This window comes from Dendropsophus ebraccatus, chromosome 13 (genome assembly GCF_027789765.1).
Source record: "Dendropsophus ebraccatus isolate aDenEbr1 chromosome 13, aDenEbr1.pat, whole genome shotgun sequence".
In the NCBI taxonomy this organism is placed as follows: Eukaryota; Metazoa; Chordata; class Amphibia; order Anura; family Hylidae; genus Dendropsophus; species Dendropsophus ebraccatus.
Genome location: NC_091466.1, coordinates 78512122 through 78531057, shown reverse-complemented (window position 1 = coordinate 78531057; position 18936 = coordinate 78512122). Strand labels below are relative to the sequence as shown.

General features: G+C 48.5%; 1 protein-coding gene across 1 annotated transcript; it reads right to left on the bottom strand.

The window, feature by feature from the left end:
- Positions 1 to 496: 496 nt before the first annotated feature.
- Positions 497 to 7774, bottom strand: CALM1 (calmodulin 1). The gene is made up of 6 exons (XM_069951161.1): positions 7662 to 7774; positions 5315 to 5345; positions 4209 to 4352; positions 3484 to 3590; positions 3264 to 3399; positions 497 to 2758 (listed from the first exon to the last, which is right to left on the bottom strand). The coding sequence occupies exons 1-6, from the start codon at positions 7662 to 7664 to the stop codon at positions 2730 to 2732; spliced, it is 450 nt and encodes a 149-aa protein (XP_069807262.1). The 5' UTR covers positions 7665 to 7774; the 3' UTR covers positions 497 to 2729.
- Positions 7775 to 18936: the final 11162 nt, after the last annotated feature.

Sequence of the window (18936 nt, the reverse complement as noted above, 5' to 3'; positions counted from 1 at the left end):
GTATTTGACATATTTTCCTCTTTTGAACCCGGAGTAACCCCCCCCCCCCCCTCCCACAGGAGACATGATGCAGTACATATTGCAGACTTACCTCAACTGGTTGTCTAAAGCAAAAGATACTGCACTTATTATAGCCCAGAAGATTGTACACTACTGTGCATTGTGTCACACTGGCCTAATGCACCAGAGAACAAGTACTCAGAGACCAGAGATGCTCCCCATACTTTCTCAGAGTATCCTGAACAGAGGCACCATGTTTTACAGTGAGTACTCACTAAACAGTGTACGAGAACACTGGACATGCCCTTTACACACACATCTTATGGGCAGAGACCCAGACATAGCACCTTCCACAGCGGTAGCTCTAGGTCTAGTTTGTAAAGCTGCGTTGGTCTGGTCCAGACACATGATGGTTTGCTTCTATTTGGTGGTATGGTCCCATAGAGCGCAGACTGCATCTACCCATCCCCTGTAATATGAGTGAACACAAGGGACATTTGTTTTTATTTGGCTTTATTAATTTCATTTGCAATACAGGACAGCCATTTACTCTATCCAGGTCTTTTGTTTCAAGGCTTAGCGTGTTTGTTTTATTTTTTCCCTAAAGTGCAAGCACAGATTCAGAATTAGCACAAGCTTCCAGTCAAGCCATGGTAGAATGAGCGCAGGAGGAGGAGTGCCACGTCCACTGACCCACACGTGATCACCACCAACGATGGCCCAGAAATGACAAAGATGGGAAATGAAAAGCAGGAGACGCACTTAAAGCCTCATCCTGGCCTACCCCATGTGCACCAAGTGTTGTTGTCTACCACCGCCACGCCCAATGCATGTTCTAATCTTTGGCATTCTGCTACCAAAATGTATTAATGGTGCCGAGGAGATCAATAAGTGAAATGAAGACTGGCAGCGCCCACTAAGATAATTTTCCAAAGTAGCCAAAACAACATATTCCAGTCTCCTCATACGCTACACTATCCCTAAGCCGAATACAGCTTACCTACATAGGTCTCAGCAGAATCCGACTGCATGGATATGGGTAGGGAGGAGGGGAGACCATAGCCTGTTTACAAAGCTTTTTGGCCAAGGCTGCAGCCAGATGTGGTAGAATCTGCTGCACCGTCTGATCTCCTGCCCAAAACTCCTCAAAAGCCTAAACATTTTTCCAACAATCCACTGCATACACATCTAGGTCCATAGAAATCAGTGCAAATCAGTCAGCACTCACAGATCAGGAAGCCTTATCAAGTCATAATGTCTATACTCTGCAATGGCAAATCCAGCCGTTAATATAGGCCACCACCTAAAATCCTGCTCAACACAACAAAAACGCATCAGCCCAAAACCCACCACCTCTCCAGACTCTTAGAGAAAGCCATAAACACTTGAGAAGTCTTGCTTAGCAACACTGACTAGGTACTCGCAGTGCTCATACCTAGGACTCGCACCTTAATTCCTCAGTTTTACAAAAAAAAAAAAACAATTTTCAGAACAGCCAAAATGTGCCTTTAATTCAGCTTTGTGCATGCATATAAAAGGCTCCTCCATGTGCCACACTTTAAGACTAGAAGGTCAATGAAAAAAAAAAAAAATTCAAAAAAGGTGATTTTCAGCAGACACGGCTTATAAAATATACACTCGCTGCCGTGGGCCCGGACCCATCAGAAGAGCCTGTACAAAGCTTCACTATGGGACCTACACAAGGGAGACAGAACAGATGCAACTAGAAGGATCTCTAACCAGCAAAGCCATGAGAAGCGCTCTGTACATGGATGGATGGATGAATAAATTAAAGTGTCAACAGAAAAAAAAAAATATATAACATTAAGCTAATGGTCTTTTATTGGAAAACAAAAAAAAACTAGCATTTACAACTTGGAATGGACATTTTTTGAAGGTTTTTTTCCCCTTGAACAGCCTCAATCGTTGTGCTGAAGTCCTATGGAGATTATAGGAATCTGCCGTCTCCAAGTTTGGTGCAGACATTTAATTTTTTCTTCTTTAAAAATGCCAAGAGTCCAAAGATCGCTCCCCATCGATGAGCTATTGTTATTAAAAACATGAACGGTAAGAGCCCAACACTCACTTCTCTCAAGTGCAGCACAAACACATGTTAGACTGAGATTAGAACAGACATGTCATCCCGGGTAGTGTCGTCATCCAGGAGCACAGCAGGTACAAGAACTATTCAGAGATATTGGAGAGGGGGGCAGCTTCCGCCATCTGTATCCTTCAACCATACTGCTGCAAACCATCCTGAGGTATAAACCAATTTTTAGAGTAAACCAGCTATGACAATTTTATACTACAAATTGAAATCGAATCCACCAGAGATGGCAGAATCACTTTTTACATTTTTTTGTGTTTTTTTTTCTTGGTTTTAAATACAAAGGTCTGACTGTGCTCAATTGTCAAGCTGCATGCATGTAAAACTGGCCAGCCCAAACAGTGGAGTAATCATTAGCAAATGGAGCTTAAGGAGTCCTCTAAGTGTTTCCTTGTTGGTAAAAGGTAGTACGAGTATTTAGATACTGTAAAACTGATGTTTAAACTCATCATTTTGGGGACAGGACCACCAACCATTACATGCAGATTGTTTTGTGGACAGAAGGTATTTCTTGACATTCAGTTTTGCTATACAGAAACAGAATGAGTAAATGAACATTTTTGCAAGAGGTAAGTAAAAGATTCAGTTTGATTCTTCTAGAGGGGGAATTGGGGAGAGTTCTTCATTTCGCAGTCATCATCTGTACGAATTCTAGAAAGGAGAAAACATGGAAGTTAGTTGGGATTTAGATAGATGGCCTGGTCCACAGCACATGGTTGCTGTCATGCACTGTAAAAGGTCCTGCACAGTCCTAGGAAATGATGACCCCCCCCCCCTCTAGCAGGGTCACAATCCACCAGTTTGCATTGTCCTGCCACACATACTCTGCAGTGTCATTGCCTGATAACGCAGAAGCTTCACCAAAGTATCAGAAAGCCAACACTTGAATGCCAAGTGCAACATTTACCAAGTTCCCTGTGAAAAGTTGAGCATGGCGTGAATGAAATGCATTTGACTACATCCAAAATGCAATAAATCCACTTTAACTCTCCATCAGGATTAGTACAAGACCCCTTCCCTACCACACTGTGCATAAAGCTGCAGAACCTCTTTAATCGCTTACCCATGTACTGCTTATAAAAATGTCAATTCCTTCATAGACCACTCTAAGACCTTTCTGTAGCAGTAAATCAAGGACCCCATGAGCACTTCTTACCTTCGTAGTTGACCTGCCCATCTCCATCTATATCAGCTTCTCTGATCATTTCGTCTACCTCTTCATCTGTTAGTTTTTCTCCTAGGTTAGTCATTACATGGCGGAGCTCTGCTGCACTGATGTAGCCATTCCCGTCCTGTAAGAAAACAATTGTCAGATTGGCCCATCCATTTCTTGCACAAGATACAGAATGAGCCACGTTATTCACAGGATCGGTTACCTTGTCAAACACTCTGAATGCTTCACGGATCTCCTCTTCACTGTCAGTGTCCTTCATTTTTCTTGCCATCATGGTCAGAAATTCAGGGAAGTCAATTGTGCCATTGCCTGGATAAGAGTGGAGAAATGAGCTTAGTGTATTAGGAGGTCAAGCACCTAACAGCTTGATTCGTGAATACCTGTACCCCTAAGGGCTGCAGAAGAGTCCACCATGCAAACCCCAAAGGCCACCTACTACAGCTGCCCATGCCTGCTGCTCTCACTATTCTACATTACTTTCTGCATAACTAGACACTGAGCCGTCTACAACATACTAAAAAGATAGGGATGTTCCCTGTAAGCTCCACTTGTGGCTGTCAGCACCGCCAGCCTCTGGCTGCCGTCCAGCACTAGAGCCGTGTTAATGTACCATGATTAAGAGCAGAGGGCTCATGTCCGGAGAAGAATGCCTTGGCACTCTAGGAGAATACCTTGAGATCTCAAAGCATGATCCTCTGATCTAACAAAAATCAGGATGAGCGCTAAGACAAAAAGCCAAAAATGTTTTTGCAATACAACAGATCATAGTGCATACAAGGGGGTACACCCACCTCACCAAGGGATCCCAGCATGCAAAACATTCTAAATTACCACTAATACCTTCAGCAATGATGGGCTTGTTGTGTAAGAATATGATCCAACTATTGTTGCTGTAGTCTGAGATGGAGAACACCGTTCATCACTTACCGTCAGCATCTACTTCATTGATCATGTCCTGCAGCTCTGCTTCTGTAGGGTTCTGGCCCAATGATCGCATGACTGTGCCCAGCTCCTTGGTGGTAATTGTGCCATCACCATCTTTATCAAATAAGGAGAAAGCCTCCTTAAATTCTGAAAGGGAAGAGAGGGTAAAGCCAGTTAATGATTGTATAAAAAGCCATGCACCCAATGCTGCTCTACCTGCACCAAACAAATCTAGACCCCCAAACCCCCACAAGAGCCACGACCCACAGACAAGTTACTACAAAATCTCTAGACAAGTTGTTTTAGGACAAACTATGAAGATGTCGGCAGATGTTACAAGTCTGTACATGATCTTCACATTCCGGATCCCTATGATCCTACGCAGCAATGTTCTCAACCTGAGGATCTCCCACTGATGCAAAAATACAACCCCCAGTATGCCTTGGTAGCCAAAGCATGATGGGAATAGTTTCCCCACAGCTGAAATCTTTCTCAGCATGACTGGAGTTGTAAAGATGAGGAGCCACGTCTGCATCAGCATTACAGACTCATTACTATGGCTCGTGTGTGTGGGTGTGTGTTTTGTCCACAAACAGTGCCACACCAGACCACAGGCTGTGTTGCAGCATTGCAGGTAAGCTTAAGCAATAACAGGGCTGAGTTGCAATACCACACACAACTTGTGGACTTGAGTGGCGCTGTTTCCCAGCCCAAAAACAAAACAGCCATGTTTCTCCATTGCTAGACAACCTAACACTGTCATGCCTGTTTGCCATGAGTGACATGCGAACAGGCCCTTACAGTGGTTCTAATATGGCACAGTCAAGCTAGATTGTTGGGGGGTCAGTCACTATAAGGCAGAGAGAAGTGATGAGAGAGTTCCTGCTCCATGGCTGGTTCTAAGTGACACTAAGCAGACAAGCCGTCCACTTCTGCAGTAGCATGCACCGATTTATGGCGTATAGTAGCCGGCAGAAGCAGGACTGGGAGCCGTGATTGATGACAGACGGGCTCCGCTCTCTAAACAAGCTTAGTCATCGCTGGATAACAAGGGACTGAACAGCCTGCAAACCAAATTACCCCGCTCGCTGGAAAAAGCAATTACTCACCAGCAATCTGCTCCTCAGTCAGCTGATCGGCCTAAAGAGGACAGAAAAACATAATGCATTAGAGACCCAGAAGCAAAAACCTTACAGAAACCGGATGATCGGCATTAACCAGCCATGTTACATAAAAGGCGGAGCTGGAATCCTGACCAGGCGGCTGCACCAGACATACAGGCAGCTATTATAGACCTGCAAAATACTGCACAACCCAATGCCAAGAAGGACCTTTATAGCTGCCAAATACTGAGCCATTAGTTCAAAGACCTTTATACCCGCAGGGAAGTAATCACAGTAACGTGTCCCTATTTTGTGGCTCTTCAGCTATTTCAGGGCATGCTGGGAATTGTAGTTTAGCACCAGCAGGGTGGAACAATGATTCAAAGGATGGGGCAGATATAACACAATTGTGTCCTATTAGCCCTGTTCAGGGGCAAATACCACTGTCAGCAAGTAGGTGGTCAGATCCTGCAATGTGAGGGGGGGCGGCACGTAAAGCCCCCATATTACCAGGCGGTGCACCAGCCCAATGACAGATCCCCTGTCCATCTCCGATCAGTAACACCCGAGTAGCGGATCCAGTATCGGGTATAAATGGCTCCCTGTAACCCAGCTCGGCCGCCCTGCCCCCACCTCCCTATGATGTGATTTCTGGGCACAAGTAATGTTTAAATAGGCAATGCCAAGTATCACTTGTCATTTCCATATCTAGACAGTGCAAGGCAAGCATGCGAAGAACTGCTCCTATGTCTACGTATAAAAAAAATACAAAAATTATAATACACACAGGTTGGGAACAGTGCTTTACAGTAAGCCCAGATCCTGTATCCAGAGTACCCATACATATGTGCTGACGTGAAGGGTTAATGCACTGTATGCTGCCGCCACCACCATAGACCTATAGGACTCCCCATCCTAGAGACATCTGCACGGTCTATGAAGCTTCCTATACAGGAGGAAGTCTCTATGGAGGAGCATGGAGCTTCAGCCGGCTAGCAGCCATCTAAAGGCCCTATTCCACGGAACGATTATCGTTCATAAACTCGCTCCAACGACCGCTCGTTAACGATAACCGATACGTCCAATTGGTGTTAACGAGCGAACGACCAAGGCGAAATCGTTATACTGTCGTTCAAAACTGTTTCAGCATGTCAAAAAAGAGTCGTTGGTCTTTGAAAGATAATTCGCTAATTGGTTCGTAAAGTTAGAAATCTTTCAGTCGTCTGTAAAAAGGTTTAAAAAAGTAGGTGTGTTGTAAGGTCAGGATCACCCCGGCAAACGTTTTAAATGACCGTGTAACGACCGCACAATAATCGTTACACTACATATATCTTTCACGTTATGTGTAATCATTCGCAAAAAAAAAATATAAATAGTTTAGTGATTGTTAACGAGCGGTCGTTGGAGCGAGTTTATGAACGATAATCGTTCCGTGGAATAGGGCCCTTAGTCCTCCAGCCACAGAGCCCAGTCCTATAATAATGGTAGACAATGATCCCTGGGCGGCTGGAGGCAACGTAAGACCTCTGCATGCAGCAATGAATGACACCACAGACTGCAGGGCAAACAGCAGCACAGAGGGCATAAGGAGCCCACACAGCAGCACAGAGGGCATAAGGAGCCCACACAGCAGCACAGAGGGCATAAGGAGCCCACACAGCAGCACAGAGGGCATAAGGAGCCCACACAGCAGCACAGAGGGCATAAGGAGCCCATACAGCAGCACAGAGGGCATAAGGAGCCCATACAGCAGCACAGAGGGCATAAGGAGCCCATACAGCAGCACAGAGGGCATAAGGAGCCCATACAGCAGCACAGAGGGCATAAGGAGCCCATACAGCAGCAGTGCAGCCTGCAGGAGACATCAGGACAGGTTACTGAGACACATATCCCCTGATCTAGTATAACAGGCACACAAGCTATGGCTGCACTACAACTCCCAGCATGCACTGACAGAGGACCCCGCAGCTCTGAGCAGTCACAACGCAGACAGTGCGTTATATGGCTGCTACATAATGAATGAGTGCAGCAACACCACGTGACCCACAGACCGTGCCACGTGACTAGAGCCGAGCCCTAGGCACTATAACGCCCTACAGAGATGTAGACGAGAAGTCCATACTATCTATAGAAGAGGTTCTGCAGCAGCTGCGCGTCTTCGTCCGGGGGCGCGCGGCAGCAACAACGCCCGCAGCCCAGAGCCCCGCCCCCGGAGAGGCGCCTCACAGCCGGCCCGCCGCTGACAGCCCGGAGAGAGCCGGGAGAGAGCGGCGCAATGAGGCGGAGGCTGCCGCCGGCTAGCGGAGGAGCGGCCCCGGGGATAGCAGTGACACAACAGGCGGCGGATACATACCATGGCGGTGAGGCGGGAGGATTAGGTATCCGTGTGACGGGAGACGCTGAAGAAGGTCCGCACGGCGCACTGAGCTCCACAGAGTGCTGGGGGTGTGTGGTGAAGCCGCAGCGCTTTATAACAGCGTATCCCTCCGCCAACGGCCACACACCGCCCGGGAGCCGGGACTGCTGCAGGGGACACGCCCTAAACCACGCCCCCGGCCTGTCACTGCCGAGGAATGAGGGGGCGGAGCTATTGGCTTCAGCCGGGACTGTACCTCAGTGTGCTCGTCCTGTGACTGAGGAGACCCCGCAACCTGACGTAACTGAGCGAGACCCCCGGCCCCTGAGAGCCCTGCTGTAACCTAACGAGACCCCCGGCCCCTGAGAGCCCTGCTGTATACTGAGACCCCCGGCCCCTGAGAGCCCTGCTGTATACTGAGACCCCCGGCCCCTGAGAGCCCTGCTGTATACTGAGACCCCCGGCCCCTGAGAGCCCTGCTGTATACTGAGACCCCCGGCCCCTGAGAGCCCTGCTGTAACCTAACGAGACCCCCGGCCCCTGAGAGCCCTGCTGTAACCTAACGAGACCCCCGGCCCCTGAGAGCCCTGCTGTAACCTAACGAGACCCCCGGCCCCTGAGAGCCCTGCTGTATACCGAGACCTCCGGCCCCTGAGAGCCCTGCTGTATACTGAGACCCCCGGCCCCTGAGAGCCCTGCTGTAACCTAACGAGACCCCCGGCCCCTGAGAGCCCTGCTGTAACCTAACGAGACCCCCGGCCCCTGAGAGCCCTGCTGTATACCGAGACCCCCGGCCCCTGAGAGCCCTGCTGTATACTGAGACCCCCGGCCCCTGAGAGCCCTGCCGTATACTGAGACCCCCGGCCCCTGAGAGCCCTGCTGTATACTGAGACCCCCGGCCCCTGAGAGCCCTGCTGTATACTGAGACCCCCGGCCCCTGAGAGCCCTGCCGTATACTGAGACCCCCGGCCCCTGAGAGCCCTGCTGTATACCGAGACCCCCGGCCCCTGAGAGCCCTGCTGTATACTGAGACCCCCGGCCCCTGAGAGCCCTGCTGTATACTGAGACCCCCGGCCCCTGAGAGCCCTGCTGTATACTGAGACCCCCGGCCCCTGAGAGCCCTGCCGTATACTGAGACCCCCGGCCCCTGAGAGCCCTGCCGTATACTGAGACCCCCGGCCCCTGAGAGCCCTGCTGTATACTGAGACCCCCGGCCCCTGAGAGCCCTGCTGTATACTGAGACCCCCGGCCCCTGAGAGCCCTGCTGTATACTGAGACCCCCGGCCCCTGAGAGCCCTGCTGTATACTGAGACCCCCGGCCCCTGAGAGCCCTGCTGTATACTGAGACCCCCGGCCCCTGAGAGCCCTGCTGTATACTGAGACCCCCGGCCTCTGAGAGCCCTGCTGTATACTGAGACCCCCGGCCCCTGAGAGCCCTGCTGTATACTGAGACCCCCGGCCCCTGAGACCCCCGGCCCCTGAGAGCCCTGCTGTACACTGCACTCATCCTGATACTGAGGAGACCCTCAGGGCCCTGACCACCCTACACTGCTTTCACTCAGACACCTTATCACATCACACTGCATTAACTGAAACCCCTGATGAAACCCTCACTCCACCCACTGAGACCCCTGATGACACCCTCACTCCACCCACTGAGACCCCTGATGACACCCTCACTCCACCCACTGAGACCCCTGATGACACCCTCACTCCATCCACTGAGACCCCTGATGACACCCTCACTCCATCCACTGAGACCCCTGATGACACCCTCACTCCATCCACTGAGACCCCTGATGACACCCTCACGCCACCCACTGAGACCCCCGATGACACCCTCACTCCACACACTGAGACCCCTGATGACACCCTCACTCCACCCACTGAGACCCCTGATGACACCCTCACTCCACACACTGAGACCCCTGATGACACCCTCACTCCACACACTGAGACCCCCTAAATACAGCACTGCACTCACTGAGACCCCTGCTTTCCACTCACCAGCACATTACCAGTTTTTTGTCACCCTTGCTGCTGGGTTTATTATGAATGAACAGAAGGTGGGGTGTAGTCGCAGCTTCCATGTAATAACCCATAGTATAGGATTCATGAGTGGAAGTCAGCGGTCACTCCCTGCTCCCTGCCCACATACAGATCAGGTTATACTAGAATGTGAACCATGAACCTTCCATGTGTACTGTGACCTTAGTAATAAACATCACACAAACCCTCATGTATAACATATACCTTCTCATTACCTACTCCTCCCCTCCTCTAATGCTGTTCATGCACCAGGAGGCTCAGGATGAGCACCTAGGTCTGACTTGTGAGCGGTGCCACCCTGTACAGTGCAGTCATGATTATGTCACAGGAATGTGCAGTGTGCCAGTGATCAGATTGTGTCCTGTCAGTACTCTGCGGGTCTGCATACCAGCCAGAGGACTATAAATACTCTGCTGTAATGTATGTACAAGGGAGCGGATGCCATAATACAAACTATTATATTACACACTCACATAGTATCAGTAAGGATCCATTACAGCGATTACATTATATACGATCCATCATACAGCCATCACATAATATATCATACAGCAACCACTTTATATAGGATCCATCATACAGCCATCACATTATATAGGATCCATCATACAGCAACCACTTTATATAGGATCCATCATACAGCAACCACTTTATATAGGATCCATCATACAGTGATCACATTATATAGAATCCATCATACAGCGATCACTTTATATAGGATCCATCATACAGCGATCACAATATCTAGGATCCATCATACAGCAACCACTTTATATAACATTGATACAGTGATCACATTATATAGGATCCATCATACAGCCATCACATTATATAGGATTCATCATACAGCAACCACTTTATATAGGTTTCATCACATAGTGATCACATTATATAGGATCCATCATACAGCCATCACATTATATAGGATTCATCATACAGCAACCACTTTATATAGGTTTCATCACATAGTGATCACATTATATAGGATCCATCATACAGCCATCACATTATATAGGATCCATCATACAGCAACCACTTTATATAGGATCCATCATACAGTGATCACATTATGTAGGATCCATCATACAGTGATCACTTTATATAGGATCCATCATACAGCTATCACAATATCTAGGATCCATCATACAGCCATCACATTATATAGGATTCATCATACAGCAACCACTTTATTTAGGATCCATCACACAGTGATCACATTATATAGAATCCATCATACAGTCATCACATTATATAGAATCCATCATACAGTCATCACATTTAGGCTATGTTCACACTACGTAAAAGTAAAGACGTTGTTGCCATCGGCAACATCGGCCGTACTTTGTGCGGAGGGGAACATAGCCTATTGTTCTATGGGATCCCGGCCAGAGCATATACACATCGTATACGCTCCGGCCGGGATCCCATGCCGGGCCGCAAAGAACTGACATGTCAGTTTTCAGTGAATTGCGGCCGTAGGAAACCCTGTCAGTTCATACAATGAAGCGAGTGGCTCCGGCCGCTTGCTTCATTGTGCGCTATGGGGAGTTCTGATGCGGGCGTGCGCTGATGCGCCTGCATCAGAACACTACAGCCATAAAGATCATCCGGCCGGTACTGCAGTACAGGTTGGGATGATCTTGGCAGAGACCGGCCGTTACGTGACTGGGCCGGGTCACGGAATGGCCGGTTCGATACAACGTGTGAACATAGCCTAAATAGGCTTCATCATACAGTGATCCCTTTATATAGGATTCATCATACAGCGATCACATTATATAGGATCCATCATACAGTGATCATCTTATATAGGATCCATCATACAGCGATCACATTATATAGGATCCATCATACAGCAATGACTTTGTATAGGTACCATCATACAGTGATCACATTATATAGGATCCATCATACAGCAATGACTTTATATAGGCAGCATCATACAGCGATCACATTATATAAGATCCATCACACAGTGATCACATATAGGATCCATCATACAATGATGGCGACTGGATTGATGTGTCTCTGCACTATAAATGGTCCGAGAAACTGTGGGCCCAACATGTAGCTAGGGATCTTCAGTCACACATACTTAGCAGACATCCAGACTTAGTTACTGGGAGCAAAGGTTATGGAAGGCCTCCTCTTCTTGTCCACCTGAGATTTCACCTGACCGATTGCACGTATCAGGGATTGGCGTGTCCCAAATGGACCTAAAGTCACCAATTCATCCATGGCCGTTACCTCGGAGGATGTAGACAGAGGCAGTTGAGGGTGAAGATGTTGCCCGTGGATTATAAAGAATGGTGATGTGCCTTTGGAACTTGAGTCTAGATGATTGTAAGGAAACTCTGCCGATAGAAGTAGACTGGACCAATCATCCAGGTGAGCATAGACAAAGAAACAAATATAGTTTCCTAGGATCTGGTTGTCTCTCTCGACTTGGCTGTTAGTCTCAGGGTAGCCGAAGAAAAGTCTAGCTTCACCGGGAGTTGGGAATAGAGGGTACACCAAAACCTTGAGACCAATTGAGATCCTCTATCTGAAATATGCAATGGAAGCCCATGCAACCAGAAGATGTGCTGGAAGAATAGGTTGGCCAGTTGAGGAGCGGAAGGGGCACAAAGTGGGACATTTTGAAGAACCGATCTGTAACCACCCAGTTGACCTGCAGGTGGAGGAGGGTCAGTGACAAAGTCCATGGCAAAGTAGGTCCAGGGGTGGTCTGGAATGGGCAAAAGCTGAAGCAAATCAGCTGGTTTCAGGCGGGGAACTTTGCTCAGGGCACAAGTGGTGCAAGAAGCCACCTTGTCTCTGATATCCTTTGATAGGCTCGACCACCAGTAGTGATGAGAAATCAATTGTCCAGTCTTATGGGCTCCTGCATGACCTGCGATCAAGGAGGAATGACCCCATTTTAGAACTATTCTCCTGAGTGCTGGGCATACATAAGTCTTGCCAGGGGGGAGATTCTGAAAAACTGAGGTGGCTAGTGGCATTAGACGTTCAGGTGGTATGATGTGGCGGGGAGTGTCCTCCTGACCAAGAACATCAGAGGCTCAAGAGAGAGGGTGTCGGCCTTCACATTCTTCTCCACTGGGCGAAAGTGTATGACAAAACTGAAATGGGAGAAGAAGAGGGACCACCTAGCCTGCCGGGAATTTAGTTGCTGGGGCAAGTGAAGATAAAGAAGATTCTTGTGGTCCGTGAAGATGTTAACTGGGTGCCTTGCCCCATCCAGGAGGTGAAGTCACTCTTCTAGAGCCAACTTAACGCCAGTAGCTTCCAATCTCCAATGGTATTATTCCTCCCAGCCGGAGAAAAAGTTTGCATGTTCGAGTCTTTCCTGACAAGTCCTTCTGTGTGAGGATGGCCCGAAGGCGAATCCACTTACAGGGAGAATGGCCTCGTGGAATCTTGGCGAGACAGAACAGAAGCTGAAGTAAAGACAGATTTCAACTTGGAGAAAGCTTGCTCTGCTTTGACTAGCCACTGGTTAATGCCTTCTTGATCAGGGAAACAATTGGCGCAACTAGGGTAGAAAAGTGGGGAATGAACTGCCAAAAATAGTTGGTAAACCCCAAGAACCGCTGAATAGCTCAAAGCCAAATAGGACATGGCCACTGAAGAACCACCAAGAGCTTTGCCGGATCCATTTGCAGACCCTGGTCTGAGACAATGTACCTAAAGAAAGGAAGGCTAGTCCAATGGAACACGCACTTCTCCAATTTGGTGTACAGGTGATTGGCTTTCAACCTTAGCAGCATTTCACGAACATGTCTCACGTGGGTCTGCAAGTCTGGAGAATAGATCAGTATGTTGTCCACATAGACAACACAGGTGTAGAGGAGATCCCGGAAGATTGAAAAACTCCTGGAAGACCACCAGGGCGTTGCACAAGCCAAAGGGCATGACCAGGTATTCAAAGTGCCCAGCCTTGGTGTTAAAAGATCCATTTGTCACCTACACCAATTCGGACACGATTGTACACACCCCTGAGGTCCAATTTCATAAAGAGCCTGGCTCTGCAAAGATGGTCTAACAATTCAGAGATCAGTGGAAGGGACGTCCTTCTTCTGGACAAAGAAGAAACCGGCACCAGCTGGTGAGGTGGACTTACAGATTAAACCTTTCTGCAAGTTTTCCTTAATGTTGGCAGACATGGCTTCAGTCCCCAGAACCAAGAGGGTGTACACCCTATCACGAGGAGGAGTAGCACCAGAAAGAAGGTCTATAGGGCAGTGGGGGGGGGGGGGGGTGAGGTGGTAGCATGTCAGCCTCCTTCTCAGAAAACACAACCGCCAGAACTTGGTACTGAGGCAGGAGATTGGCTTGAAGAAATCTGTCTATGGCGAAGAAGTCCAGGCTGGAGGACTGCAAACGAAAGGAAGACCCACCAGTATAGCCAAGGAGGAATGGGACAAGATGTAAAAGGCAATATTCTATGTATGTAGCGTCCCCACCTGAAGGATCACTGATTCGGTCTGGAATTGTACCAGTTTATTCAGGGACTTTCTGGTGACTGAAGAGATAGTCAACGGTTTGGCTAGCCGGACCATTGGGAGTCGCCACTTCTGGACCAGGGATGCCGCAATGAAGTTGCCTTCAGAACTGGAGTCCAGGAAGGCATTGGACTGGAAACACTGTCCACAAGGAGTCCAGACCGTGACCAGCAAGGGCGAACGTGGAGAGGTCATATTCACACCTAGGGAGGCCTCTCCTTCCCGACCTAGGTGCGAGAGTTTCCTGGCCTCTGTGGACGCTGAGGGCAGTTCAAGCAGAAGTGGTTGGGGCTAGCACAGTAGAGGCACAGATTCTGCTCCCAACATCGAGTTGTCTCCTCAGGTCTCCACCTGCATGGGTCTACTGGTCTACACCAGCGCCCACCACAAGGGGAATAGACTTGCTGCAGCAAGTGATCCCCAGGTCGCTACCCCCTGCTTGGCTTGCTAGCGGCAGCAAAAGAAATGATGTCGCCGGGCCCCTGGACTTAGGATCTGGCATCTACTACACATGACAGGTGCAGGGAGCGGCTTCAGCGGCGGCCTGGAGCACGGGACACATGGGACAATTACCGTGCGTAAAATTGTTTGTGTGTTTAGTATCATATCTTTTGAGTTGACCATAAAATCATTGTTTATCATTCGCTAAATATACACATTGTACGTTCTTTTGCTGGGATCAGAAGAAGTAAACGATCGTACTATTGATAGTAACTAACAAGCTCTTTCTGTGTGTGACGGTGAACAATTTCAGGTTGTTTCCAAAAGCTCTTGTTTGAGATCGTCAATCATTTGTCTAATAGGACCATTTCAGTAAAAAAAAAAAAAAGAAAAAAACTGCTTCTCAGAGATTCCAGAGATCTACCCCTCTTACAGTAAAGAACCAACTCCACAAATTCACAGCTCTTAGAGTAAAAAAAAAAAGAAGCTCCTAAGGTGTCTAAACTACACTCAATTGTAGTGTTGCAATAGCTGGAGAACTGCAGGTTGGGAACCCCTCAGGGCATGATGGGAGTTATAGTTCTGCAAAAGCTGGAGAGACAAAGGTTGGCAACACTGTATTAGAGCACATGCTGGCTGCCAGGGCACGATATGAGGGATCTGAATACTAGTTTTGTATAAGCTGCATGCGCATGGGTTGCTCTAAGGACATACACTGCCTGTTTGTACTGAGATCCAGAACTTTACATAGCCGAGTGTACGCCCAATCACATCACTTTCATTCTTAAAAAGGCCTTTAAAAATTGAAGGCTGGCAAATGATTGGCTTCTGCAGGTGACAAGTTTTGATAGCTCTCTTCTTGGTGTAATTTCTGTCTTCCGTAGACTGTACTGTATTACAAAGCTACTAAGAAACAGGGCCATGAATCCAATATCAAGAAGCTGTGTATTCTGGGGGTCACCGGGGAGTGTTCAGGGTGTAACTCATTGACACAATTGTGGATGCAGGAGTTTTTGATGCAATATATTCCTCCCAAGTCCTTCTGATCCTAGTTGGTGTTATGACCACCCACATGACAGCTCGCACCCTCAGTAGCAGCGTACAATATGAGCATGGTGAAGCATGCAACCCTGACAAAAAGCAACAAGAAATTGCCTGAGGTATGTGGCAGTGTGCTGAAATCTTTATTACATCTTTTATGTGTCTGATACTAGTGGGGTACCGCAGGGGTCAGTGTTGGGTCCACTTTAATATTTAGGTTAATGACCTTGTAGAGGGGCTACAGAGGTAGAATCATAGTTTTGCCTCTTTATAAATCCCTGGTCAGATCACCTATGGCATACTGTGTACAGTTTTGGGCACCGGTATATAAGAAGGACACAGCTGAACTGGAGCGGGTGCAGAGGAGGGCGACAAAAGTCATTAAGGGAATGGGGGGGGGGGTTACAGTACCAGGATAGGTTATCAAGCTTGGGGTCATTTACATTTAGAAAAAAAAAAGACGTCTTAGGGGCGATCTGATCACAATGTACAAATATATGAATGGACAGTGCAGAGATCTTTGTAGTGGTCTTTTTACTCCTAGGTCTGTAACCATGACAAGGGGGCATCCTACGTCTAGAGGAAAGAAGATTTCACCACCAGCACAGACGCAGATTCTTTACTGTAAGAGCAGTGAGACTATGGAACTCTCTGCCACATGATGGTGTCATGGCTGATTCATTAAATAAGTTCAAGGGAGGCCTGGATGCTTTTCTTGAAAAATATAATATTACAAGTTATGGGCATTAGATTTCTGGTGATACGTTGATCCAGGGATTATTCTGATTGCCATTGGAGTCGGTAAGGAAATTTCTCCCTGTGATGGAGCAATTGACATCTGCTTCGTGAGGGATTTTGCCTTCTCCTGGGTTAGCACAGTAGGGTTTCTGTAGGTTGAACTTGATGGACTCTTGTCTTCTTTCAACCCTATTAACTATGTTACTATGATATTCAGGGCACTGGTCAAAGTGCAAGTGAAAGGATTGCCTCAATAAAAGCTGATAGAGCAGCCATACATGTCACATCACTAGAGAGAAAAAAAAACGCCCTCAGGCAGGGAGCGGCCTCACAAGCTCCGCAATAAGCTGACACTACATCCCGTGCTCACCTTAAGGGGGCCGCTCCAGAGATCTATACAGACCTAATACTCCTCATAGCTGAGGGTTTGCTACTGTTGTATCCTGTCTAGATACTCATCTGGGATGTAAACCAGCAGTACAAATATGTCTCCTGGAGAGCTCAGATGTGACCACATGGGTTGTAGTTTGATCCTGTTCATTGGCTACAATGCTGCACGATCCCTGCACTGCAGCATGCTGATCTTTGGCTGTGGGGCTTGTGATAAGAGGGATTCCTAATGATTTGACCCCCACTGATTAGTTAGTTATTGTGTATAGGTCAGAGCTAGTGTTGAGCAAACTTGCAGAACTGTTTGGGTTTGGCAACGTTCTCCGAATGCGAATGGTTTGACTCCTGGTTAGGGATGGTCCGAACCAAGTTCAGTTCGGGTTCGTACGAACCCGAACTCTCAGTAATGATTCCCGCTGTCTGCCCACTCCGTGCAGCGGGCGGATCCAGCGGGAGGACCGCCTGGAAAACTGGGATACAGCCATAGCCATAGGCTGTATCCCAGTTTTCCAGGCGGTCCTCCCACTGTATCCGCCCTCTCCACGGAGCGGGCAGACAGCGGGAACCTGATGCCGAGCGTTCGGGTTCATACGAACCCGAACCTCGGAGGGTTCGGACCATCCCTACTCCTGGTGGCTGGAGAAGTTGGATGCAGCCCTGGGGCTGCCAGAAAGACAGGGATATGGCCTATGGCTGTATTCAAACTTCTGCAGCCGCCGGAAGTCAAATGGCCAGTGTTTGGGTTCTGCGAATGCTGCCAAACCAGAACAGTTCTGAAAGTTCACTCAACACTAGTCACAGCTTTTAATCTTGGAATAGCTCATTAAAATGAGTATGAGACACGTATGGCAGCTCCCCGCCTGTCATAAATGGCCAATAGGTTTGGGATGCCAACTATGGGACTTATACAGGGATCACAATCACCTCTTCCTACTGGTTATTCTTCTAGCTATACGGCCCAGCATACGATTAGTGATTGGTCAAACAGATCAGAGTCCTTTGAGACCTCTGGGGTGGATTCCATCTGGACCCATCACCCAATTCAACTTTAATCGGACAAGTTTCTCTGAAACATGGGCCTCTGGACGCTGGGGCTGAACCCTTACAACTAGAGGCAATGCTATATTCAACCATATTGTGATTGTGAAAGCCTCCTGATAATAATGAGCAAGTCTCTATTCAGATGGCCAGGTCTTCCAGCTGACAATGACCCAAAACCCACAGCCAAGACAACTAAGGAGGAAATACTCAGTCGGGACAACTAAGGAGGAAACACAGCCGGGACAACTAAGGAGGAGACCCAGAGCTGGGAAAACTAAGGAGGAAACCCACAGGACAACTAAGGAGGAAACACACAGCCGGGACAACTAAGGAGGAAACACACAGCCGGGACAACTAAGGAGGAAACCCACAGCCTAGACAACTACGGAGGAAACACACAGCCGGGACAACTAAGGAGGAAACCCCCAGCCGGGACAACTAAGGAGGAAACCCGGAGATGGGAAAACTAAGGAAGAAACTCACAGCCGGGACAACTAAGAAGGAAACCCACAGCCGGGACAACTAAGGAGGAAACACACAGCCGGGACAACTAAGGAGGAACCCCACAGCCGGGACAACTAAGGAGGAAACCCCCAGCCGGGACAACTAAGGAGGAAACACACAGCCGGGACAACTAAGGAGGAACCCCACAGCCGGGACAACTAAGGAGGAAACCCCCAGCCGGGACAACTAAGGAGGAAACCCACAGCAGGGACAACTAAGGAGGAAACACACAGCCGGGACAACTAAGGAGGAACCCCACAGCCGGGACAACTAAGGAGGAAACCCCCAGCCGGGACAACTAAGGAGGAAACCCACAGCAGGGACAACTAAGGAGGAAACCCACAGCCAGGACAACTAAGGAGGAAATCCACAGCCGGGACAACTAAGGAGGAAACACACAGCCGGGACAACTAAGGAGGAAACCCACAGCCAGGGCAACTAAGGAGGAGACCCACAGCCGGGACAACTAAGGAGGAGACCCACAGCCGGGACAACTAAGGAGGAAACCCCCAGCTGGGACAACTAAGGAGGAAACCCCCAGCCGGGACAACTAAAGAGGAAAC

What these genes read in the sequence shown, in the direction of transcription:
- CALM1 (XM_069951161.1), bottom strand. An exon ending in CAATGAAGTAGATGCTGACG is followed by an intron (nt 3,591 to 4,208) that starts GTAAGTGATGAA and finishes ACTCTTATCCAG; the next exon opens with GCAATGGCACAATTGACTTC. An exon ending in TGGGCAGGTCAACTACGAAG is followed by an intron (nt 2,759 to 3,263) that starts GTAAGAAGTGCT and finishes TCTCCTTTCTAG; the next exon opens with AATTCGTACAGATGATGACT.